At 41.1% G+C, this 25,693-nt stretch overlaps 1 protein-coding gene and 1 pseudogene across 1 annotated transcript; both read right to left on the bottom strand.

The window, feature by feature from the left end:
- Positions 1-827: 827 nt before the first annotated feature.
- Positions 828-18,498, bottom strand: RBFA (ribosome binding factor A). The gene is made up of 7 exons (XM_074944754.1): positions 18,281-18,498; positions 17,300-17,342; positions 15,224-15,400; positions 10,319-10,431; positions 8,947-9,031; positions 6,544-6,617; positions 828-3,685 (listed from the first exon to the last, which is right to left on the bottom strand). The coding sequence occupies exons 1-7, from the start codon at positions 18,496-18,498 to the stop codon at positions 3,286-3,288; spliced, it is 1,110 nt and encodes a 369-aa protein (XP_074800855.1). The 3' UTR covers positions 828-3,285.
- Positions 18,499-19,783: 1,285 nt separating this feature from the next.
- Positions 19,784-24,828, bottom strand: LOC141982553 (putative 2-ketogluconate reductase; annotated as a pseudogene).
- Positions 24,829-25,693: the final 865 nt, after the last annotated feature.

Here is a 25,693-nt window from a genome sequence, read left to right as displayed (position 1 = left end):
GAATGCTATTGTTCAAACTGGTTAAATACAAGTTTAGTACTAGGTTTTCAGACTCAGAAGTTGGAGGTATAGGCAATGGGTGGGTTTTGAAGAGATCTGCAGGGCTCTTAAAATGGTTAAGAAAAGCAGCCAGGATTACCCGATATTCACAGGCAAATGGCCTGAGAGGAAGCTTAGAGGGATAAAAGGGCTCTTTTACCTGAGCCACCTGTCTATTCATGTACCGTATTGTCTGCGGGCCTTCCCGTAGAGCATTAAGCTATGTGACTTCACACCTGTCACCTGTTGTTGGTTCTCTCATCCTCTCCCTAGAGGGAAAAAGGTGTGTGGTGGACAGTCTTATATATATACCTGTTGCTATGTGTTACGTAAGGCAGGGTTAAAGAAATGCACCTTGCACTGGGAGTGGAAAGGGGTAAAGTTTGTGATGGTACTTAGGTCTTGGATCACCCACAGAGAAAGTTCAGTCTCCCATGCCGACAAGACTTTACTGTTGTTGTTGAGCGTTCCACTGGGCTGGAGGAGCAGATAACCAGTGTTGAACAAGGTATATGCCCAGGGAGGGGCAGGTTGGAATTTAGCTGGAAAGACAACTAAAATTGTCCTTAGTTCATACATTTGGCTACAGCAAGAAATTTGAGAGAGAGAGAGAGACTGACTGACTGACTGAATGGACTACCAGGCCTCGATTCCAGACGGTGGTTAAGCACACTGAAGTCAGTGGAAACATTCACATGCTTAAAGTTAGGCATGTACTTAAATGAAGTGCTGAGTCATGGCCTCAATTAGTATTTTAATGAGGATACTATCTACAGTAATGTTTATAGTAGTGCTTTACCCTTTCTTCAGCCCTTCCTCCAAAGGAATACCTCATTGCTCAAACTAACATTGGTGCCACTGTTGCAAAGCTATTTTCTTTTTTAAAAAATAGTAATAATCAGCACATCCCTTTGTGGTGTTTGGTTGACAAGTTTTGGTTTTTGTCTGGTGTGATATTAAATTTATGGACTAAAAATGTTTGCCATACTCTTCCAAGAGCAGAACCTAAGACTGTCAGTTCAGTTAGTGTGTGTGTGTGTGTGTGTGTGTATTTTTGTTTGTATTACGCCCAAAGAGACACTGAGATTTTGTACAATGTTAAAAATCTGACCCTAATCTGTAAAATGAAATGGGCAAAAAATAATCCTCATGAAAAAGGGGAGTCAAAATTGAATTGGCCCAAATAGAAGGATCTTAGAAGAATGTTGTACTGGTGGATGCACTCAGGGAAAAAGAGTTCGTATGTCCTAAGCACGGAACGTTAGAACACAGTGCAGACAAAACCCAACCGATCTCACTGTAGTGGAACCTTGCTGATTCGCACTAGCAAGCAGGAGACCCCTTGTGAATTACTGAATTATGTGAACAAATAAAACATCGCAAACTCTGCTGTAGGAAAAACCTGTAGATGAAGAAAATTTATATATCTAGATCCTATACTTGAGATGGGGAAGGGAAACAACAGAAGTTAACAGGCTCTGCAGATAAACCTAGCCGGGTATCAAGTTACTCGATGAGGAAAAATTAGACTTGTAAATGTAATGGCCAGATAACAGCAAATACGTCAGCCTTTGTGCCTATGTAAGGAAGGTTTGTTCAGATTGGCTTCCCCTTGAGGTGCAAAAAGAAGTGGAGAGGGAGAAAGAGACATTTGTGAAACCCTCAGAAAGACTACGCCATTTTGGTCATCATGAGGCTAGAAGTAGTGAATAAGCCTTATTTTCACTCGCCTAGTCTTTAACTCTACCTGCTAACTCATATGAAAACTACAAAACTACTGTGCCTTCACTAGGATTTTATCTTGAGTTAGCTAACTCAAGTTAAGAACACACCTTTTTTCCCCTAGTAAAGAGATGCCTCAACTGTCATTCAAGTTACACGCTCTTAGAGAATTTTTAATGTTTTGGAGAGGAGTTAGAGATACAGACCATATCTAAATACCCTACCTTTTTTCCTACTGTAATGCGTTGACTACCATGTGTTTAATATCCAAGTGGAGACAAGGCAGGTTGTAGTTTTAACGTGTTAGATGGTTAAGGTCATTCCTGGGGAAGCCTAGGGTTTACCTTCACCAGCTAATACTATAGCTAAGGGCTTGTCTACACTTACAGTGCTGCAGCTGTAGCCCTTAATGAAGATACTATGCCGATGGGAGACCTTCTCCTTTGGTGTAAGCTCTCCACCTCCCCGAGAAGCAGTAGGTGCGTTGATGGGAGACGCCCACCCTTCAACATATGCTGTCTACACTGTGAGTTAGGTTGGTATAACTGTGTCACTGAGGGGTGTGGAAAATCCACACCCCTGAGTAATTTAATTATATGACATAAGTTTGTAATGTAGATCAGGGCTAGTACACTGTCAAAACACACCCTTTTTCTTAGTGAAAACAAGGCCCCAAGGGGAAGGAGCGTTACAAGAAAAACTGCTGGTTAGCTGAAGGTTTGGATATCGGTTGCTTTCTAAAATTCTGCAAATTGTGAGCTGTTTAATGTCCACCCCTGCTCAAAGTTAGAAACAGGAAACATGTATATTTTAAATAAATGAAGACAAGGAAATAAGTACATAGGCCATGACCACTCATTCTACTCCCAGCAAAAAAGGTCTCTCTTGAAGCCTGAATCTTGCCTGACTGCATGGAAGTCATAATGGTAAATTGTCTATTTTAGTAGTTTTATATGTAATACTTCAATACTTATATATGGTTTGTAAAAATAAGCCTTAGTAATATGAGATCACAGCACAAAGCATGCTATTAAATCTTTGAGAAGTAGGGAAAGCACATTTTTGTGCATATACAAAGTTTGCAGGTTACTGAAATTTAGTTTAGCATGTTTTTACTGTAATATAATCAAGTTCTTTGAAATATTTTCATCTTTGACAGTTCCTTGCACTTTTATCAAGGCAAAGGAAATGAGGTTTTTGGGTGGTTCATAACGTATTTACAAGAAGTTTCATCTCAGTATAAAGCTGATAAGGGTATTTTACTTTTGACAACCATAATATTTCTAATACCTTGATTATTTGTGACTTCAGAAGGGCTCACCTTCTCACATTTATCATAAGCAGGATTTTAAAAGTTATTTTCCCATGAAACCTTGTACTATTTGATTAATTTCCACATATTTTGGAGAAGATGGAAAGGAGGTGGTGAATAAGCAGCACAGGAGTTGTAATTCAGTGGTTACTCCAGTACAATTCATTACCAACAGGTTTTTGTTTTGTTTTTTTAAAAAAGGCTTTTTAATTTCACTTAAGTTTTGTAGTAGATTGATTTCTGTCATCTACCTCTAGTTCATCTACCACTTCCTGTACTTCATACTCCAGTGCACTATCTTGAGAAGGTGCAATGTCACCATCCAAAGAATCGTCACTATATTTGTCCAGTAAATATTTCTGTGGTGTGATATCATTCTCAAAGGGATCCCTTATTTTCTTCTTTTTCATTTTCATTTTCTTTTGCTTTTGTATCGCAGCCAGCTGCACCTGCTGCTGTTCTGCCCACCCAATGCTTTCTGTGTCCTTCACCTTTTTCATTTTTTTGTACTCCATTATTTGCTTATTGAGCACTTCATGATCGATCCCAAAAAGATTAGCTGGGATGGACGAAGCTGCCATGTCAGAAGATGATGCAGAAGACTCCGATTCACTGCGAAAAGAAAAGGATTTTTTTAAGAGGCACATGGTAAACTGTACTATGAAACTTTAAGGTACAATGACCTTTACTAAGCTTCTTTATCAAGAGAGCTTCACGTGAAAATCAGAGGGAAACAGAGAAAACTTTTTAGACTCTCTGATTCTAAGGCCAGAAGGGACCATTGTGATTATCTAGTCCAGCAGTTCTCAAACGTCCTTACACCACGATCCCCTTCTGACAACAAAAATTACTACACTACCCCAGGAGGGGGTCCAAAGTCTGAGCCCACCCGAGCCCTGCCGCACCGGGCAGGGGGGCCAAAGCCCAAAGACTCCAGCCCTGGGTGGGGGGCCTGTAACCTGAGCCCCGCTGCCCAGAGCTCAAGCCCTCTGGCTTTAGCTTCAGCCCCAGGCAGTTGGGCTCAGGCTTTGGCTTCAGCCCCGGGTCCCAGCAAGACTAACACCAGTCTTGGCAACCACATTAAAAGGGGGTCGCAACCCACTTTGGGGTCCCGACCCATAGTTTGAAAACCCTGATCTAGTCTGACCTGTATAACATAGGCCACAGGACTTCCCCAAAATAATTCCTAGAGCAGCTCTTTTAGAAAAACATCCAAACTTGATCTGAAAATTGTCAGTTATAAATAGGGCCCTACCAAATTCATGGCCACGAAAAATGCATCAGACTGTGAAAACTGGTCTTTTGTGTGCTTTTAGATTTCACAGGGGAGACCAGCATTTCTCAGATTGGGGGTCCTGACCCAAAAGGGAATTGCGGGAAGGTTACAAGGTTATTCGGGAGGGGGGGAGTGGGGTCACAGTATTGTCACCCTTACTTCTGTGGTGACTTCAGAGTTGGGTGGCCAGAGAGTGGCAGCTGTTGGCTGGGCACCACCTCAGAAGGCAGCACCCCGCCAGCAGCAGCACAGAAGTAAGGGCGGCAATACTATACCCAGGCCATCCTTACTTCTGCGCTGCTGCTGCTGGCGGCGGCTCTGCCTTCAGAGCTGGGCTCCCGGCCAGCAGCCGCCGCTCTCCAGCTGCTCAGCTCTGAAGGCAGCCGCAGCAGCGCAGAAGTAAGGGTAGCAGTACTGCAATCCTCCCTACAGTAACCTTGTGACCCCCCCACAGCCCCATTTTGGGTCAGGACCCCTACAATTACACCACCATGAAATTTCAGATTTAAATAGCTAAAATCATGAAATTTACAATTTTTAAAATCCTATGACCATGAAATTGACCAAAATGGACCGTGAATTTGATAAGGCCCTAGTATAGAGAATCCACCATGACTCTTGGTTAATTGTTCAATGATTAATTGCTCTCACCATTAAAAATTTACATCTTATTTCCGGTCTGAAAATAAGGTTTCGATAGCACTCAGCCTGGTATCACCATCATTCTAAATAGTTTGTTCAGCTCAGTTCCACAAGGGATTAGAATTTTTTTTTTCTTTAAACCATCTTCAGAGGAAAATTCAAGACTCAGGGCTTGTCTACATGGGGAAATATACTGATATAACTATGCTGCTTATTCCAGAATAAGACTGTCCACAGGGGCCGTTATATTGGTATAACAAGAGCAATATAATTATACCAGTAAATTACACCAGTAAACTTGGTAGATGAGCCCTCTGACTTAGCATTACCGCTATAAAAACAAATCCTACTGTGAAGGGGAAAGAGTGATGCAGATATCACTTACTTTAGAACTTTTTAGGGCTTCAGGTATTATGGAAATTAGCATGTTATAAATAGTTAGAATATTGGGCTCTAAAGTGACATGCCCTTCAATATACTGTAAAATTTAGTACAGAAGTCTCTAGCCTAAGACACAGGTCATGAGCCAATGGGCCAACAACACTGCACTTCTATAGAACCTACCATCCAGGAAACTGGAAGCCTACAGCCAGTAAATTACTGAAACAAAAACATCTTTCTCTGCCATGAGGCAAAGGCATTTGACTTATGGTTCCTGACTTACTGCACACAGATCTTGCCTTCAGAAGCACCATGCTCTGCAGAAGAGCATATTGTAGATTGGGATTACAGAAAATGCTGAGACCACCAACTGAGCAGAAAGTTGCTGGTTTTTAAATCTGTGCAGTTAACCCAAAAATAGTGAGCTGCATGTTGCTCTTCATGTGACTCTGTCCCAAATACTACTCCAATCATTTCCCACTGCCACCCTAAGGTCCATACATCTAAATTAAATACATTTTCCCTTGCAGCACTTGTGACCTGTGCACTGGAGCACAAGAACCAGAAGGCAAAACAGACTATGAAATAGATGTCCACATGGAGTGAAATGCACAAGGAATCCAAAGCACAAAGAGCAAGATGTAAATTTAGGTTTTTAAATTGTTTTCAACATTAATAAAGTAAGGGGTAAGAGAGGTAAGGATGGCTCTTTACAGAATATCTGTGGTATTTTGCTATCACGTGGCGGCTCCAATCACTAGGTGGCGCTCATTGTGCTAGACACTGAATACAAAGTAAAACACTGTCCCCCTACATTTTATTTTTGTTATGAGTGGGTTTTTGTTATGACTGACTACCCTATATAAATGTAAAGGGACATTGAGTAGTCAGTCACTCTTTTGAAAGGCAAGATGTCTATATAAGGATTTCTTTAAACTACGCTAACTCTATCCTGTGTCTTTTTTCATAACGCCATCATACTAAATTCTTAAGATGCTAACAATTAGATACCACAATAGCGGCTATATATAAATACAAAATAAACACACAGCATAATTATTTTCTGTATTTTTAAATAAATATTCTTTCCATTTTTAATCGAATATCCATAAATGAAAATACTTGTTGCAAAATTTCAATTAATAAACAACACACAAAAACAAAAACCCACCTAAAGTCATTTTCAGCCAAAGTGTCTTTTTCTTCCTGAGGTCCAAAGTCAGCAATTGCCAATAACCTATCAATCTGTAAACAATTGAAAAAACAGAAAACAAATATCCACTATTAAATCTATTCTGTTTACATTCATAAAGGAAACAAGCCAGCATGAGACACAGTAAACAGATCTGTCTCTTTTACATATGAGTATCATAGTTGCCTCCTTCTGGGTTTCTGGAAAATATACATTTCAAAATGGTCTGTATTTTCAATAAAAGTCATCCACTTAATTTACAAGGCCTCTCAATAAATACTATGAAATGTACTATAGGGAATAATCTTGCTCTAGACTTGGGATGGAGTGGATGCTCTAACAGAGACCTAACTTATCAGTCTATGGAATTGCCAGGAAGTACATACCTTACTAGGATCTTTACACCAAATGGAATAATTAATTCATGGACTACTGTGACTTTCAAGGGTTTGGCATATATTTGATGTGGATAGGAGAGATAATTAATTAAAGAATTCCTCATTTTAGGTTAGATTTCACTTTATTCTTTTAAGTTCTTCCCTTTACCAGTGTACATATACTTCAAATTTTCTGTCACTCTCTTCCCCCTTTTGAAAATTGTCTGGCCCAATCTGGTATGTAAGAGATTAAGTAGTTGTGGTTTTTTGAAGAGATCAGTCTGTCCAGGACCGTAAATCTCTAGTGCATTATAGGTTACCTTTAGTTGTGAAGGTTTTACCAAATTTTAGGTTTTGTAATCATCTTTTTCTGTTAATATTTTTCCTCGTCAGCCTTTTTATTCCTTTCGTGTTTTCTTTTTATTAGAAGGTGAAAGTAATAGTCTTTCTCCCCTCTTATAAGATGTAAAGTTTCCTCTACTGGGGGTTGGTGTCTGGTTTTTAGTTTATTTGAAGTACAGATTGCATATAAAAATGGACTTGAAGGTTGGGTCCTGTAGTAGAGACTTAAAGCTCCTTCTGGATGTTCCGATAATCACTGTTAGGTTGTTGATAAATCCTTGTGTTACTTCTGGAAAGATGAAGGAATTATATCTGCAAGCTGGGACAGAGGACTGAACAACCCTAAACCAAGCATTAATATGCCTAAACTTTGCCCTATTACTACACCTGTCGTTGGTGGGGTAGAAAAGCACTCTCACTATGGTGGCAGCATATGCTAACAAAAAACGTTTTCTGGATTTATCACTACCTTTGGGTATGTCTGCACTGCAGCTGACTTTGTCCTTCCAGCCCAGGTAGACAGACTCAAGCGAGAATTCTAAAAACAGCAGTGTGGAAGTTGTGCCATGGGTGGTGGGTCAGGCTAGCCACCTGAGTCCACCAAGCCCACCCAGCCCATTGGGTCCGAGCTCAGGGGGCTAGTCCGAGCTATGTTCACGCTTATTTTTAGCATGCTAGCTCAAGTTAAGCTAGTGCAAGTCTGTCTACCTGGGCTGGGAGGCACAATTGCAGTTGCAGTGTAGACACCCTCACTGATCAGAGGAAATTCAGCTGTTCGCTTCGTATTCCTAGTGCATTGGTGAGAAATGAAACACTCTCTCTCTGCCTCTTCCAAGGTTGCTAGTTGTGCAATGGATGCTCTTGTGACTCAGACTCAATTTGTAACCTGATAGTAAAAGCCCTGTGCCTAACAGTCTGCTAATTTGAGTCACAGGACCCCATGAATTAGCTCAATTTTTAATGTTATCCTCTAGTTCAATTCATTCTTCGAAAGACTCCCGAGTATCACTGTGCTCTCTACCTCATGGGAATCTCACAATCCGAATATTACCTCCTCTCATGCTCAATAATAATGAATTCCTAGAAGACATTACTATTCTCAAAGTACAAGCTTGCTACCTTTAGCTAGATATTATCCTCAATATACAATATCCCTGTTTCTCTCCATTAGATTCCAGCGCCTTTTAAAACAAAGTAACAGCTGAACCAGCTGCAATGCAGTTAGCCAGCTGGTCACCATCATCACTGCTCTGCTTCCTTTTTGGCATAAGGTTATAAAGACAGTAGTTTCCTGTCTTTCATTTGAGGTTATTTGATGTGTCTCTCTCCTGGATTAACCAGTCTATCTTCCGGAAACATCTTTAGACAGTGTTCTTCTCTTCAGAAGTTTTTATAAAGTCAACAAAACTAATGAAAAAGACAGCTCTACTTTCCACTATCCCCAAAGTATCAAAATAATTGGAGACCCTTATCAAAACATTAAAAAGCTTGTTGTCAGAGACGGAGAATTGGGTTTCAATTTAAATTGTTTTCCAAGTCTAGTGAGCAACTACACGTCTACTTAAACATTACACCTATTAAGCCTTCCGCGTTCTTACATGTCTGTTCCGAAACACACTGCAACATGTGATATTTACACACAGAGTCAGCGATTGTATCTTACCTCTTTTATAGCTGCAGCTTCTTTGTCTTTAACAAACACTATTGGAGGAACAGTTCTCAGGACCTGATGGGTAATCAAAAGATGTCTGAAAAAAATAAAATGCCCCCAGATATGAGCAATCTTACATCTTTAAGACAGATGCAATATTTACATTGTGAAGCATGGGTACTGTTTGCAAAGTTTATAGGGTATCAGTTCAGGTGACAAATTCTAGTATTTCAAAAGGACTATACTATAGATTAATGGTCTAGCACATTCTGCTCCTAGAAAAATAGAATTTCTCAAGTCAAAGTCCAAGTTAGATCTAGTTTGTTGGATAAGAATGTAGACTATAGGACATCTACCGAAGCAAAGAACTACAGTGATGTTATTGAAGAACACAGTGAAGTGTGTGTATGTGTATGTGTACGTACACGAAGAAGTCACATAGTAGGTCGGCTGGAGTATTTTCTAGGGCTCCCATGTACACAGGATTTTCTGTATATGCAAAAAAGTTACACAGTCTAAATTACTTTTTTTTTGAACTTGAGAAAATTAATCCCTTTCTTTACAGCTAAAAGGTTTACAGGAATATACAGAAATAATACACTGATTTACAGAAAAAACTCAGTGAAGGAGAAAAGGACAGGCAGGCAGTTGCAGCTCTCTGATTTTCTGCCTTGTGCAGTTCCAGCCCTGGCCGCACTGTAGTTTATAGCAGCCCCAACCGACTACCTTTTACAAGCTAACAATTAGCAAAGTGAAGTGGCATTCCAGCCACACCCTACTCAGCAGAGCTGGGTATGCTAGCTATACATGGATTGAAAGCACCCCATGAGTGGAATTTTCAAGTGGCCAGTTATGGCCAGTATGCAGCCCATATGTGTAGCTCATCAAGGGAGATAATCTGGCTCAAAATATCTAGAAGTGCAGACGTCCAACATCCTGATCCAAAGTATTCTAATGAGAGTCACATTCACGATTTGTAAAAATACCTTAGAAATTTCCCTTCAGAAATTCTTAATAGACGAAGGCACTTTATAGACTAACAGACCTATTGGAGCATAAGCTTTCGTGGGTGAATACCCACTTAGTTGGATGCATGTAGTGGAAATTTCCAGAGGCAGGTATAAATATGCAAGCAAGAATCAGGCTAGGGATAACGAGGTTAGTTCAATCAGGGAGGATGAGGCCCTCTTCTAGCAGTTGAGGTGTGAACACCAAAGAAGGAGAAACTGCTTTTGTAGTCTGTTAGTCTATACGGTGCCACAGGACTCTTTGCCGCTTTTACAGATCCAGACTAACACGGTTACCCTTCTGATCCTTAATAGACAAAGTGACTATTTATGAAGCAGAGTAATTGTTTACAAAACTTTACAGCACACAACAGTACCTTATATGTGGGGCACTTTTCTGTAAAATACTTTCAATACGATCATCCTCCTCTGCACTTTCAGCAGGGTTCCAGTACACACGACATGCTGAAAAGTCTGGTGACAGGGATACCTGTAAAATGCAAAGATTTCTATTAGGGCTGTCGATTAACTGCAGTTAACTTATGCGATTAACTCAAAAAAAATTAATCGCAGGTTTACTCTCACTGTTAAGCAATAGAACACCAATTGAAATTTACAATATATTTGAAAATGTAGAAAAACATCCAAAATATTTAATAGTCTGTGTTGTAACTGAAATCAAAGTGTATATTATTTTTATTACAATTATTTGCACTGTAAAAATAACAGTATTTTTCAATTGACCTCATGCAAGTACTGTAGTGCAATCTCTTTGTCATGAAAGTGCAACTTACAGATGTCGATTTTTTGTTGTTGTTGCATAACTGCCCTCAAACACAAAACAATGTAAAACTTTAGAGCCTACAAGTCCACTCAGTCCTACTTCTTGTTCAGCCAATCACTCAGACAAACAAATGTTTACACATACAGGAGATAATGCTGCCCGCTTCTTATTTATGTTACCAGAAAGTGAGAACAGACATTTGCATGGCACTTTTGTAGCCGGCATTGCAAGGTATTTACATGCCAGATATGCTAAACATTCGTATGCCCCTTCATGCTTCGGCCGTCACTCCAGAGGATATGCTTTCATGCTGATGACGCTCATTAAAAGAATAATGCATTAATTAAATTTGTGACTGAACTCCTTGGAGGAGAACTGTATGTCCCCTGCTCTGTTTATGGCATTCTGCCATATATTTCATGTTATAGCAGTCTCAGATGATGACCCAGCACATGTTGTTCATTATAAGAACACTTTCACTGCAGATTGGTACCTGCTTTGCATTTTGTCCAATGTGAGATTTCTAAAGATAGCTACAGCATTCGACCCAAGGTTTAAGAATCTGAAGTGTCTTCCAAAATCTGAGAGGGATGAGGTGTGGAGCATGTTTTCAGAAATCTTAAAAGAGCAACACTCCCATGCGGAAACTACAGAACCCGAACCACCAAAAAAGAAAATCAACTTTCTGGTGGTGGCACCTGACTCATAATGAAAATGAACATGGATCAGTCCGCACTGCTTTGGATTGTTATAGAGCCGAACCTGTCATCAGCATGGACGCACGTCCCCTGGAATGGTGGTTGAAGCACTAAGGGACATATGAATCTTTAACACATCTGGCATGTAAATATCTCGCGATGCCAGCTATACCAGTGCCATGAGAATGCCTGTTCTCACTTTCAGGTGACATTGTAAACAAGAAGTGGGCAGCATTATCTCCTGCAAATACAAACAAGTTTGTTTACCTGAGTGACTGGCTGAACAAGAAGTAGGACTGAGTGGACTTGCAGGCTCTAAAATTTTACATTGTTTTATTTTTGAGTGCAGTTTTTTATACATAATTCTACATTTGCAAGGCACTGTACTTTGTATTCTGTGTTGTGATTGAAATCAATATTTGAAAATATGAAAAACATCCAACATTTTTAAAAGGAATTCTGTTATTGTTTAACAGGGATTAATCGCTTAATTGTGATTAATTTTTTTAATCGCTTGACAGCTCTAATTGTTGTATTTTCAAGCATCCTGACAACAACACACTTGTAGCTATATCTTAATATTCAATAACACAAGTTCGTAATGGCCTAATAAAATAAACGTGCAAAATAAAATTATATCAATATTGAAGTCTTTTCCCTTCAGTTCTTATCTGTGTGACAGCTCAGTCTGCAATAAGAGCACCATGGTCTCTTCCTTTATTACATAACAGCACGGGGAGCATCTTCCAGGAAAGGGAAGGCCCATCCAAACTGGCCAGAAGGAACCACAATACATTTCTTCAAGCCCACAGCAGACAGTATCTCTTCAATGTGCACACATCTTCAGCTGACTCAGGGAACAAAAAAGGAGTTCAAAATTCAAACTCCAATTCTTCATCTGGCACTAGGAAGCATTATCGCAGGCAACTTAATTGTAGTTCTCTCTCTCTCTCTCTCTCTTTTTTTTTTTTTTTTTAAAAGACTACATACAAACCTTAAGCTTCTAGGATATTATGACATTTTACTGGTCAAGCAATATAAAGAATGTATTTGTAGGCGGAGGGTGCATGGTTTTGGTCTCTGCATAAATCTCTTAAGAAAAGGGAGAGTGTGATGGGTTCCCCCCTCGGGTGCCACCTGGAATTTGGGTACCACTGAGCCCTCTGACCCACCAGCCTGGGCTCCCTGTCTCACTGTATTGCTGTGACAAGCTGCAAAGCCCTCCAGCCTGTACTTTCACCAGCCTTCATACAGATAGGGCCACACTCAGCTGTAGTTACATGCAGGCTCTCTGTCCAGCCCCTGCAATGAACCAACAATGGAAAGGCTACAGCTAAGGAAACTCCCAACTCCCCAGGCACACGCCCCTCTCTAGAGTATAAATCCAAAGTTATACCGTCTTGTGCTGCACAGTGAACTGTACAGCGTAAGCTCAAAGTTCACCCCCTCCCTCAATATGGAGAGGAATATGCAACAGCCTTTGCCCCTTGAGCTAAGATTCCCATACATTTACCCCAACTCACTGGTTTAGATAAAGCAAAATCAAGTTTATTAACTACAAAAGATAGATTTTATGCGATTTATAAGGGATGGCAAACAAATCAATGCAGATTACCTAGCAAATAAACAAAAAACGCAAACTAAACCTAATATGCTAGAGTAGATTGGATATGAATTAGCTGATTCTCACCCTAAGAGATGATATAAGCAGGCTGCAGATTCTTAAGGGGCAAGCTGCACTGGCTTACAGCTTGGAAACCCCAGCTATTTCATTCACAGGCTGGAAATCCCTTTAGCCTGGGTCCAGTACTTCCCCAAGTTCAGTCTTTGTTCCTCAGGTGTTTCCAGGAGCCTTCTTGTGTGGGGAGTGAAGAACACCAGATGATGTCTCTCCCTGCCTTATACAGTTTTTGCATAGGCTGGGAACACTTTGCTTCAAAGCTTGGTTCCCAGACCAGTCTGTGAAAAAAATATTGACATTCCAAGATGGAGTCCAACATCATGTGGTCTGATCACATGTCCTTGTAGAGTCATAGCAGCCATTACTCACAGGCCTTTGGAGTGTTCTCAGGAAGGCTCATCACCAGGTGGGAGATAAGCTTCTCCAAAGGCCTATAGTTTTTTCCTAATGGCCCACTGCCCTGAATAGGCCCTTCCCCACCCAGTATATCTAGACTGAAAGCATCTTGTTTAGTGGGCGTTACCCAGGTGTAACTACATTTGAAATAGTTACATAGTGAATATTCATAACTTGAGATACAAAAATGATATACATATAGAAATAGGATAATCATATTCAGAAAATCATAACTTTTCCAATGACACCTCACATGACTTATCTTGCATAAAATACATCATAATTATGTCAATCACATCATAATAATACCATGATGAAGACTATGGGATGCAGTGTCACAGAGAGATCAACCCCCTATAGTGAATTATGGAATAGTATTGATGGGATCCATCCTGTTTTCCTAACTGGAAATCTGATGGCAAACAGTACAGGACCATGAGAGCTGAAATGAAGAGTGGTGATAAACAGAGAATCCTCAAATATGAATCCAGAGCAAATATTAAGATTTTTCAGAGATCACTCCTATACCCACACACACCGCCCCAACGCTGAGGAAGACAGAATCAGCACGAGACTTGCTGTAATGTGCTAATATCAGTAATTCCTTACATAGTTATATCAGCAGAAAAAGCATGTTATGAGAGCCTCTCTCTCAAATTTTGTATTGTGTTAAAGACTAACTGCATGAACCCCCCAGAGGTTCAGAAAACCACTTAGAAACACAGAAATTCCCACACTAGAGCAGACCTAAGGCCCATCTAGTCTAGTGTCTTGTCTCCGACACATGCCAGTGTGAGGTGCTTCACAGTAAGGTGTAAAAATAAATAAATCACACAATACACAGATGTGGGATAGTCCCACTAGATCTCATCCTGATCTCTAAAAGTTAGAGGTTGGTTTAAGCCCTGAAACATGAGGTTTAATCCCCTTCCAAATTAGTTTTAATCATTAATTACGACAACTTTGTATATTGTTGTTCTCCATCTCTACTATAAAACTGATCTCAGAACTGTACTCATGTCCGTATGTATACTGATCTTTTAACCAATTCTCTCTTTTTTTAAAAATAAATTTTAGTTAAGAATTAGCTGTCAGCGTGTATTCGGGTAAGATCTGAAATATTCATTAACTTGAGAGGTAATATGTCTGATCCTTTGGGATTGGTAGAACTTTCTTATATGATGAATAAGATTTCAAGTAATCCTCATCGTATTTGACTGGGTGTCTGGGGTTGCTATAAGGGAACTGTGTTTTGGCTTCTGTACAACCAGTAAGGTATTGTAGAAGCTGTTTTGTGCTGGCTTGATAAATCTAAGAACTGGAATATCCACCAGCTTTTGGGATTGTCTGCCCCATTCTTTGCAATTTGCCCTAACTGAGTAACCTCAGTTTGGCCCCCGCTGGAACCCCAGTCACAGCCAGTATAAACTGCGTCCCACTGGAAGCCCTTTGCAGGTATCATATATGGGCATAGCTACACTGGCAAGTATTCATAATGTAGACATGGCCTAAAGCCCTGATCGTGCATTGTGATCCTTGCAGGCAAACTGCTGTGCCCCCACTGAGCCCCACGGAAGACAGCGAGGCTCTGCATGGTGCAGCAGTCCACCTGCATAGATCAGAATACAGGACTAGGGCCTAAAAGCTGTTTTTGAATATCGCGTTATCTTCTTCCACAACTTAGTCAAAGTGACTTCACTTGAAGTGCAGCTTTTGTACTTGCCTTGGTGAGTTCCAGCTTGAGGTCACAAACCTCTTGACTGACTTCACAAGTGCTCATCAAGTCTGTCACAGCTTTATACAAGAGGACGTTTAGGACCTTCTTGCGTATGCTGTCTTCTTTCCTAGTTTTCTGCTGAGTAGCCTTTAGCATAGTGGCCAACTTGGATGGCTTGTACACCTTTTAAAAACAAAAACATTAACTAAGAAATAGTCTAGACAAATGTACAACAGTTTTTGTAATTCTGCTACTTTTCAATTTTAATCAGCAAAGAAATGTGATCTTAAAGTATTATATTCAAGATTTATTTTCTCATTTATTTTGTAGCTTCTTTAATTTAGCCATCTATAAAGCTCAGTAAATCTATGTTCTAAACTGGAGTGAATATAACCAGGAAAATTTTTTTTTTTTTTTTACTTTGCTTTTCAAATTGCACTTTGGATAAAACCTAAAGGGTCAGATTTTGCAATATGGCGTGCCTTAGGACAACTTTAAGCATGGAACATGCTCTTTATGCACTTTAAATGTAAACAGAGCTAGATTATGAAAAATCAAAAGTAGAATATTCTGAGGGGGGGGGGGGGGACAAAGACACCTGATAACTGGAAAGCTTGTTAATATGATACTAAAACTATCACCTACAGGCCACTGATTTGAATTTGGCTCCTATCAATAGGAACTTAAAGTAATTACAATCTGAAGGTTGCTGCAGGGTTTCACAGTTCACTTTCTTGTGGATAGGTATCCACAGCCCAAGAGCCCAGATGGCAAACTCGCCCTTGTTTGTAAGGAAGACAGAGTAGGTGTGGTAATATCTTTTATTGGACCAACTTCTGTTGGTGGAAGCTTTTGAGCTATGTTTATAAGCCTATGTGCTGAAGACCAGGGCGACGGATCCAGCAAACTCTTCACATGCTTAACTTTATGCAATTTGAAAAGTCCCTACTGATTTAAATAAGACTACTCATACATTTGCAAGATTGCTGCCTGGGACTGAATATGTATGGAGATCAGGCAGGGAAGCTCCACCTTACACATAGAACAGGAGGTTACATACAGCAAAACTTTTAGTGACTGCCAGGCTAAAAAGTGAGATTTTTCAGTGAGCCTCAGGCAAGAAAATCCAAGGAATTTGGTGAAAATGCTTGCAGATACTGTGGCTAGCATTATAAAAAACAAAACAAACAGGAGGATAAACACCAAAAGCTTGAAACTAACAAAATGTGTGCTAAATTTAAACCAAACCAACTTTTTCTGCAGCATCCTTTCCTCTACTCTCTTATATTATGCCTAATTTAAATCCCAGTTTCTGCTGACAGAGCTACATTCAATGGCATTATTTGTATGTGTAAAATTACTTATGTGCGTAAGTGTTTGTAGGATTGGAACCTAAGACTAAACTCCTCAGGAGAGAAATTTGTCTTCCTAGGTCCGTAGAGGATCAGGCACATTTATGGTGTTATTACAGAACAATACTGCTCCATGTATTCTGTAGATAACTAGATTACTAGTTTTAGAGTAGCAGCCGTGTTAGTCTGTATTCGCAAAAAGAAAAGGAGTACTTGTGGCACCTTAGAGACTAACCAATTTATTTGAGCATAAGCTTTCGTGAGCTACAGCTCACTTCATCGAATGCATAAAGTGGAAAATGCAGTGAGGATGTTTTATACACACAGACCATGAAAAAATGGGTGTTTTATCACTTCAGAAGGTTTTCTCTCCCCCCACCCCACTCTCCTGCTGATAACAGAGTGGGGTGGGGGGAGAGAAAACCTTCTGAAGTGATAAAACACCCATTTTTTCATGGTCTGTGTGTATAAAACATCCTCACTGCATTTTCCACTTTATGCATCCGATGAAGTGAGCTGTAGCTCACGAAAGCTTATGCTCAAATAAATTGCTTAGTCTCTAAGGTGCCACAAGTACTCCTTTTCTAGATTGCTAGTCTTCATTTCTAAAATTCTGATGTTTCTTGGTAGTAAATAAATGCATTTCAAAAGTCACATATGCTGGTAAAAGCATACATTTGCCCCACTTGACACAAAGATGACACTTCAAATTCTGAAAATTTGCACTTACCAGATGAGACCCCAATGTAGGACTGTCATACCAAAACTTCTTTCTTTTCAAAAGAGAAAAGAAAAAATTTTACTTTTTAAAAACTGTAAAGAAATATTAGGCATACGTGTGTATGAAAGTGCCATTCTACTCTGAAAAAACACCTTCATACATAAAATGGCATTAAAGGAATCCGTTAGTTTCTCAGTGACCTTGCATCAAGTGTGCTCAGTGTACAAACTGTTTTACTTTAGTGAGGCAAGCAAACAACAACAAAGACTATGTAGAGACCCCACGAAGAAGAGGGGGAATGAAAGGAACCTAACGTGTCTTTACAAATAAATTTAATCTGGGACCACAACTATTAAAATGCCTTATTACGGTTACTGCAGGATCATTAGATTTATGGTGGTTTGACTTACCTCCATGTGCATTTCCATGCACTTGGTTTGCGGATAATTACAAAACATCCCTATAATGTATTTTGCCCTAAATTACCAATCCCCTCAATCTCTACTCCACTTTAGTATCGTTTTTGTCCGAGAATACTTATAGTTTGGGAGTTTAGCAGTATGCATACTGTAGATTAAGTCGCTTTTACTGCAAATACCTAGGGCTAGGAGGTAGTCAACACTTCATTATCTACTGAATACGGGAACAGCCAGCCCCCTGGGCCAATGTGCTCAAGCCAGGGCAATCTGCACGAGGAAGATTTTCTTTTAAACATCATCGCAAAACGGCTCAAGTGTAAACAACATAAAGGAGGATCTTCCGCAGCAGAGGGGAGAGAATTCATAGCACGGCTTCGTATTAACCAAGAAGCGTCCCTGCACACAGCTGGGAGGGGGCGCCAGTGTAGACACGAGCGCTCAGCCATAGGATCGGAGGCTGCCGGCACTGCAAGGCAGGCGCGGGAAGGTCGCTGCCCGGGGAGGCCCGTGCTCCGCGGCGCTGGGGGAAGGGAGCTCCCGGGGGGGTGGCCAGCCCGGGCCAGGCACTTACTTGGTTTTCGAGGCGAATTTCTTCAGCAGGTTCTTGGCGCCGCCGAGGGCGGCGGACCCGTGCAGGGCCCGGCCCCGGGGGCCGCCCGGCACCAGAGCACCCGCGCCGGCCTCCGCCCCGCCGCCGCCACTCGCCGCGCTCCGCCGCTCGGCCCCGCCGGGTGCGATCGCTCGGAGCTGGGGCCACCGGGGCCCCCGGCCGGCCCGCGAGCCCCACATGCCGCAGCGAGCCGCGCTCCGGGCCTGGGGCAGGGAGCAGCAGGCGGGCCTCCCTGCGCCGCGCCCCTAGCGAGCAGGGGCGGCACCGCACCGGGCCGCCACCGGCCCCGCCGCGGAGCTGCGCGCTGCCCCGCCTTAACCGCTGTGGGAAAGGCGCCGGGGGGAGGCGCTTACCGCTTAGGCCACCTTCTGCCGCTGCTGGAGACTCAGCTGCGCTCGCCCAGGAGGGGAGCCGCCGCCGCGGCCGCCCTCGCCCTCCCCTGCACTAAAAACAGGGCCCTCGCAGGAGCCGTCAGCCCCAGGCGGGTCCCGGGTTTCCCCAGCGGGCCTGGCCCCGGCTCCTGCTACCCCCCACCCCTCAGAAGGGGGCCCCGGGACTGGCGGGCTCAGCCCATGCTCCACTTTGGCCCAGTCAGTAGAGTTCAAAACAAAAGGCGACCCTGGAGAGAGCTGGACTGCTGAGCAGTCTGTTCACTGATCAGACTGCGCCGAATTCCACCCCAGAGCTGGCTGCATTTCTGTGGGCGAGGGAGGGATCATCATTATTTCATTGTATCTAAATAGATTTATAAAGTGCACCTATCCATCAGTTCCTTTCCCTACACACACACATGCATGGGAATAAAGGGGGACAAGGGCATCAGGTGCCCCCTTATTCCCCTGTGCACTGGCACTGAAGGTCTGCTACTGCTTGACTGCTGTGCTGATGATGGACAGGGAGGCATGTGAAATAATAAAGCCTTTCCTGTTCTTCCCTCAATGCATCAACCAGTGGAGCTCAGCCAATGCAGAGAGGAAACAATGTTAAGGTAGCAAGGGAGAAACTGGCTGGGAAGAAGCCCTGCCTCTGTCATACCTCCTGTGCACTGCTCCTGGGGTGGCACATCACAAGTGCTGTCCCTTATTATGACCTACAGGCAACATTCAGTCTGGCCCTTTATTAAGAATATATTGTCTACATTTTGCTTTGGAGTGTAGTTTGTCTTGTAAAAGGCACTAGAATATGGTGTCACTTTATTGAAGTTTTCATTTCTCTGATGGGGCACAGGGCTGTAGAACAACTTTAAGGACACAATCAAAATAAAGTACACCCAAAGCTAGACTCAGCCTGTGCCTACTTCTGAATTAATCATTTTTGCTTTAGGGCTCAAGATGAAATACTCCATAATTTTTCAGGCAGAATTTCTGTTGTGATTAAGTCAAAATAAATGTAAACCAAACATGTTACTTCTACATCGTGTCTATCTGACAGATTTGAAATAATTACATAGAGTAAATAGGTGTCAAGTTACAGTTTATTCTTCTTATCATAAACCTTAAAGTTTTGCCAAATGCACGGCACTTCAGGGAATCACTTCATTAGGGATAGGGAGACCATTAAGAGCAGCCAATATGCTTTCAATCATATTCTGCATCATGAGCCGACAAACACTTGTAGTAGCGCTTCCAATGTGAGGAGTTATAATAATGTTTAATTTTAACAAAGGATGGTGCCTGGAGGAGGGGCAGAAAAAACAATAGAAAAAGTAGAGATGAGGTTCAGAGCTATTTTATTTATTCTTTTTATTATAAAGATCTGAGGGGAAACAAGAGTGTTAATATGGATTTGAAATAATTGCTTGAGTCAAGCATATACAGAGTGGAATTCAGGCTACTGCATGCAGTTTTTATGCAGCAAAACGCGCAAAGAAGTCAGTTTGAGTTTTGTTTGTCTAAGGACTACATGATTGGGCTCTAAGGCCTCTGTTCTGTTTAATATTTACATACCTGAGTAGTCCCATTGATTTCAATGGGAATGTATATACATAAAACATAATGCAACTATTCTCATTCATATATTCACATACACACACTTAGTTTAAACTATATATGCACATGCACACACACACACACACACACACACACACACTTTTATATTTAACTTTTAACCATTTTTTACCTTGGCGGAGGTTCAGAGTATGTCACATCCAAAGCAGCAGCCTTAATAACCCCATTTTGAAGTGCTTCCACCAATGCATCTTGATCAACCACAAGACCTGGGTTAGAACAACAATATTCTTATTGCCATCCCCACTAAATCAAGAAAAACATGCCTCTGTGCTACATTTTTAAAATGAAAATGGATTTCCAACTCTTTAAACTTGAGTGCTGGTTCTGATGTTTAACAGCAAATTTACAAGCAAGGGTTTTATTATAAAACATTTTTTATAATCTAGATTTAGATTTTTAAATCTGATCTAGATTTTTAAAATGTGCATTGTATTGATGCTAAATTCAAAGTTTTGCCTGTTTGATGAATTTGGTGCCAGAATGATAGGCAATCTACATGGGCGATAGGCAATTTTTGTTTTAAACTTCCTGCCCTTAGAAGAGTAGGTTGTGAGGGGTCAACTTTTTTATGTTTGTGCAAAGGCAACATGAGAATTTAATCTCTCTTTAATCCTAAATTCACAGGAGACAATCTCCTGCTGTTGTCCCTGATTCAACAGAGTACTTGAGTACCTGCAGAACTTTAGACACTTGAGTTAATCCTATACCTATTCAGCAAAGCGTTTACACATGTACTTAATTTTAAGCATGTGAATGTCCATTGAAGTTTAATAGGACTACTCACATTTTTAAAGTTATGCACGTGCTTACGTGTTTTGCTGAATCAGGTCCATAGACATTTAGAATCTTGACAACCCTGCTATCACAGTTCCCACAGAAAATTTCAGTGTAGACACTAGTATCAGGAGTTGATTTTTTTTTCCAGAGACTCTTCCATTGAAGGTAAACTGCATTGTGGGTGGTAAGCAGTCATTCTGTACCTTACCTCTGCTGATGTTAATGAGAGTGGCAGTGGGTTTCATCAGTTCTAACTCCTTCTTCCCAAACAGTTTTTCTGTCTGAGGTGTCAGGTTCACAACCAGCATCACAAAATCTGACTGCTGGAGCAAGTCTTCTATCTTTTTACAATAAATGGCTCCAACTGCCTGTTCCTCTTCCTCTTTTCTGAAGGAAAACAAAGTTGTAAGTAGAAAATATTGGAGGTTCAAATCTCTATTACAGAAATGGATTTCACCTTCTCACTCCCCTGCTGCCCCATCCGTGAGATTCAGTTGGCTAGTTACTTGTTTGCAGCTCAGTGCATGACCATGCAGATGAGATCCCAATGTAGGACTGCCATACTAAAACTTCTTTCTTTTCAAAAGAGAAAAGAAAAATTTTTACTTTTTAAAAACTGTAAAGAAATATTAGGCATACGTGTGTATGAAAGTGCCATTCTACTCTGAAAAAACACCTTCATACATAAAATGGCGTTAAGGGAATCTGTTAGTTTCTCAATGACATTGCATCAAGTGTGCTCAGTGTACAAACTATTTTACTTTAGTTAGGGTATCTGCTTTTACAAGGGTATTTACAAGGGTATCTGCTTCCCAGGAGGAAGCATCAGGTACACCATGCAGAGATTATTAGTATGACATCTGCTGCAAGAGTCTTACTGCTAGTCTAGGAAATAGCATTTCTGCCTGTTTTGGAGGACACTGCTTGCTCTCCTTTTTACATCAAAGCTGGAAATAGGGACAGCTGCCATTTAAATAACAGCAGAAAAAGGGGTTCAGACATATAACACAGGAAACAGTGGCTCAGAAAGAAGAACTGAGGGAAACCTATTGGAGTGCACCTTAATGAGAAAGCTGGTGTCATGAAGCAGAACAATGCAGGCTCAAGTGTCAAAGGAGTCAGGAGCAAGAGCAGAGAGAATGAGTATAAATGAGAACAAATATTAAATATATTTATTGGATTGTTTTTCCTCCTATTGGGATGCTCTGTAACTAGACTTAGTTACAAATATCTTTTAAGGCTCCTTCTGCATTTGTCAATCAGTGGAATTTGTGCTTGATCCAGAGCAAGTGATGCTGTTCTCAGAGCATCAGTAGTTGGTCTGTCTGAGGTCCTATGGTCCAATCTTCTTGGTAAAGTTTCTCAGTTAGGATAAATGTACTATATGTTTGTATAGGGCCTAGCACAATGGGGCCCCAATGCCACAATATTAAAGTGTAAAAATGATGTTGATCATGCTTTCTGGTCCTAACATGGATTCCCTCCCAACCCAAATTATTTTCACTTGCTTTCTGTGTCTGCAACATGGCAGCAGACATGATGCAAGGAGAGAAATTATTCTGTGATCTGTGGACTAGTGTTGGTCCACAGAGAGCTGGCAATTCACATGGTGCAACTCTCTTTCTGTTCAGCTGCTTCTAAGAAGAGGTGAAGGAGCCAGACTAGCTACTTCTGTTTGGGGCCACTGCTACATAATTGCTACAGGAATATTGTTTGATTGAACTATCTTTTATTTCCACAGTCTATTAAGATGTGGCCATACCATCAAAAGGTTTGAGGACGACGACTGATGTATAAGACCACCAGCGTGGCAGGCAAATTTCTAATCCTTCCTGCACATTTTTAAACAAACCTCAGAACAGTTCTATGTATTTCATCATTTAAAAATAGAATAGCAATAATAAAAAGGCACTTAACAATAATGCTGCAGGTATCACAGCATTATATCCCTATGCCTCATCCTGAAATTGAGACAAGCTGAATAAACTAATATGACACTTTTGAGACAATGACAGCTACAAGTAATCTTTACAAGCAGTTACAAAATTGATTTTCTAACTGGGTTCAGACATACTTTTACCTCTGGTTCCTGTCGTGATAAAGAATTTTCATTTCAAAAGCTTTGGCCTCCTTGGCCACCATATACCCAATTCTGCCCATTCCAATGTTACCAAGAGTAGCCCCGGTGACTTCATCTCCCAGCTAGTCAGTAGCAAAATGCTCAGTGTTTGGGGAAACTGCAATCTGACAACCTAAAAAAGAAAAATAGCACATGAGGAATGGAATGATGCCAGGCATTCAGATACCCATTTCTTTCCTTTGGCTCACAAGCCAACGTGGCAATGGAGCACCAATATTTACATTTACCTTTTAATCAAACACATGATGGGTAATGTTGACACTGGCAGCCAGAGCTCTTGATTTCTTGCTCATAGCAGTAAATGTCTCCTTTCACCCTCTCCTGCAACTCCCTTTGGGGGAGAGTGGGGAATGGGATAAGACTCTTAACCTCAGTTTTATTTCTATCACAAACCTGATCTTGTCTTCTTTGGCTCTGGAGGCAGGAGAAATTGTCAGCCCTTCATCCATCTTGGGGTGGCTAGTCATGAGGGGCTAATGGAGCTAAGCCCCACCACCAATGCCATAGCTGTGTCAGCTACACTGTAGACTCTGGATAATGTAGCTGGTGCGCTACAGGTTGCAATACCATCACCAGGCGGCTTTCGGTGGGGCCAGATCTACTCCAGCCCCAGGAGGCTGCAGGACACCTGGCTGCCATTGTGTCTCCTGCACATATGTTGCAGGCAGAGAGAGGAGGCACAGAAGTGGGAATAAAGGTTTCTATGGAGCTAATTCACATCAGCCTCAAAAAGGCAGAGCACAGTGCTCCCTCTTGTTGGGCCTGGAAAAGCAGGAGCAGAGGGAACAAGCAGTGTGGGGTGGTGGTTATGAGCTGGAGTAAGGGAGGGAAGCTCTAAAACTAGAGGTATCTGGAGAGGCATATCTATTTTCCTGAAATTTTTGTTTGGAAATCATATGTGCCCTGTGGGCAAGCTAACGTTACCATGAGACATTTATTGTCACTTTTTCCCATTCCTTGATTTTGTGTATTTATATTTTTAACTATGCATCAACATACATTTTATCATAGCATATTTTGAAATGCTGATCTTTATTGAAAAAAATTAAATGGTTACCTTCCACTAGTCTCCTGGCAGATGCCAACATTAAAGCCATCCCCAGATCTGCAGTGGAATTGGAAACAGCAAAGGGAGTGTTGGCGACTTTCACTCCAAAGCTGGAGATCAGTTTCAAGTTCAAATGATCCACTCCTGCCCCAGAGGTTGCAATCACCTTTAAATTAGGCAGACTATGGAGAAACTCCTGGTTAGCAGCTGGTTTGTACCACCACATATAAATAGCTTTGATCTTTTCACTAAGGTGGTTTTTGTTTTCAAGAAATTCCTTCATGGTGGTAAGGTTAAAATGTTTCTTCAGAAACTCGACATAGTCCTCATAGACTCCGTATGTCCCTCCTATAGTATTTATCAACACATAAGGCAGCTCTTGCTCTTCCATGCCCTATAAAAGGAAACAAACCCAAAGTGTGTCCCTGAGTAACATTTCCCCCTCCCGCCATGTTTTATACAACAGTTCAGCAGGGCTTTACTTCACTTGCCCTGTTACGGCAGAAAAGAAAAAGACAGTAAACTCATGTCCAAAGTCTCCCAGTCTTATTATTTTGAAAAACTGCTGCTGCACTATTCAGAGGGATAGTCTAGTTTGGAAGCAATTATTACTTTAGCAAGAATGCATTGTTGTTATAGCACAGCATAGCTGTCCTAACAAACATTTTTACGTGAAAAGATACTAGATAAAATTTAACAGAAATAATTAAGTAAAACAATATCAATTCAAGGGTCAGAGTCTATACAGTTCAAAGCTTTGTGGGCCAAAGGACATCTCTGTGCTCACAGGGCCAAATTCTGCATTCACTTCCACTTACACAACCCTACTGAAGTCAGGTTTCAGAGTAACAGCCGTGTTAGACTGTATTCGCAAAAAGAAAAGGAGTACTTGTGGCACCTTAGAGACTAACCAATTTATTTGAGCATAAGCTTTCGTGAGCTACAGCTCACTTCTTCATGAGAGTATTTGAGGACATACAAAAGTATGTTGCATTTATAACTGCTGCAAAAAACTAAAAATGAAACAAACAAAAATGCCAAAAAACCAACAATCTCCATCCAAACCCCATAGTTTCCTGAAAAGTATACTTCAGGCTTTAATTACTAGCTTTCTGTCATGGGTAGTTTTAGCACCTTGGAAAATGAGTTTTAAAAGCACTTGAATTTTCCCAACCAGCCAGCCGGTAGGGCTGGAGAGATTTTTCATTTTTAGTTTTTTGCAGCAGTTATAAATGCAACATACTTTTGTTTTGAAAGGCTTCTTATTTATGTGTTTAACCAACCTGGAAAAATTTTTAAACTAATCTCAGTAAATATATATGAAGTCTACAAAATGTTAAGTGAATATGGTGGGGGGGTTTTGTTTTTTTGCCCGGAACATAGTCCTTTTTTACTCCCTA

This window comes from Natator depressus, chromosome 2, assembly GCF_965152275.1.
Source record: "Natator depressus isolate rNatDep1 chromosome 2, rNatDep2.hap1, whole genome shotgun sequence".
Taxonomy (NCBI): Eukaryota; Metazoa; Chordata; order Testudines; family Cheloniidae; genus Natator; species Natator depressus.
This window is presented reverse-complemented; position numbering and strand designations above follow the sequence as displayed.

Bases quoted from the DNA above. Each gene is read 5' to 3' on its own strand.
- RBFA (XM_074944754.1), bottom strand. From the start codon at position 18,498: ATGTGGGGCTCGCGGGCCGGCCGGGGGCCCCGGTGGCCCCAGCTCCGA. The intron at 17,343-18,280 runs GTAAGTGCCTGG...TCTTTTGAAAAG, and splicing joins AAATTCGCCTCGAAAACCAA to AAAGAAGTTTTGGTATGACA. The intron at 15,401-17,299 runs GTAAGTGCAAAT...TGTTTTTAAAAG, and splicing joins CTACATTGGGGTCTCATCTG to GTGTACAAGCCATCCAAGTT.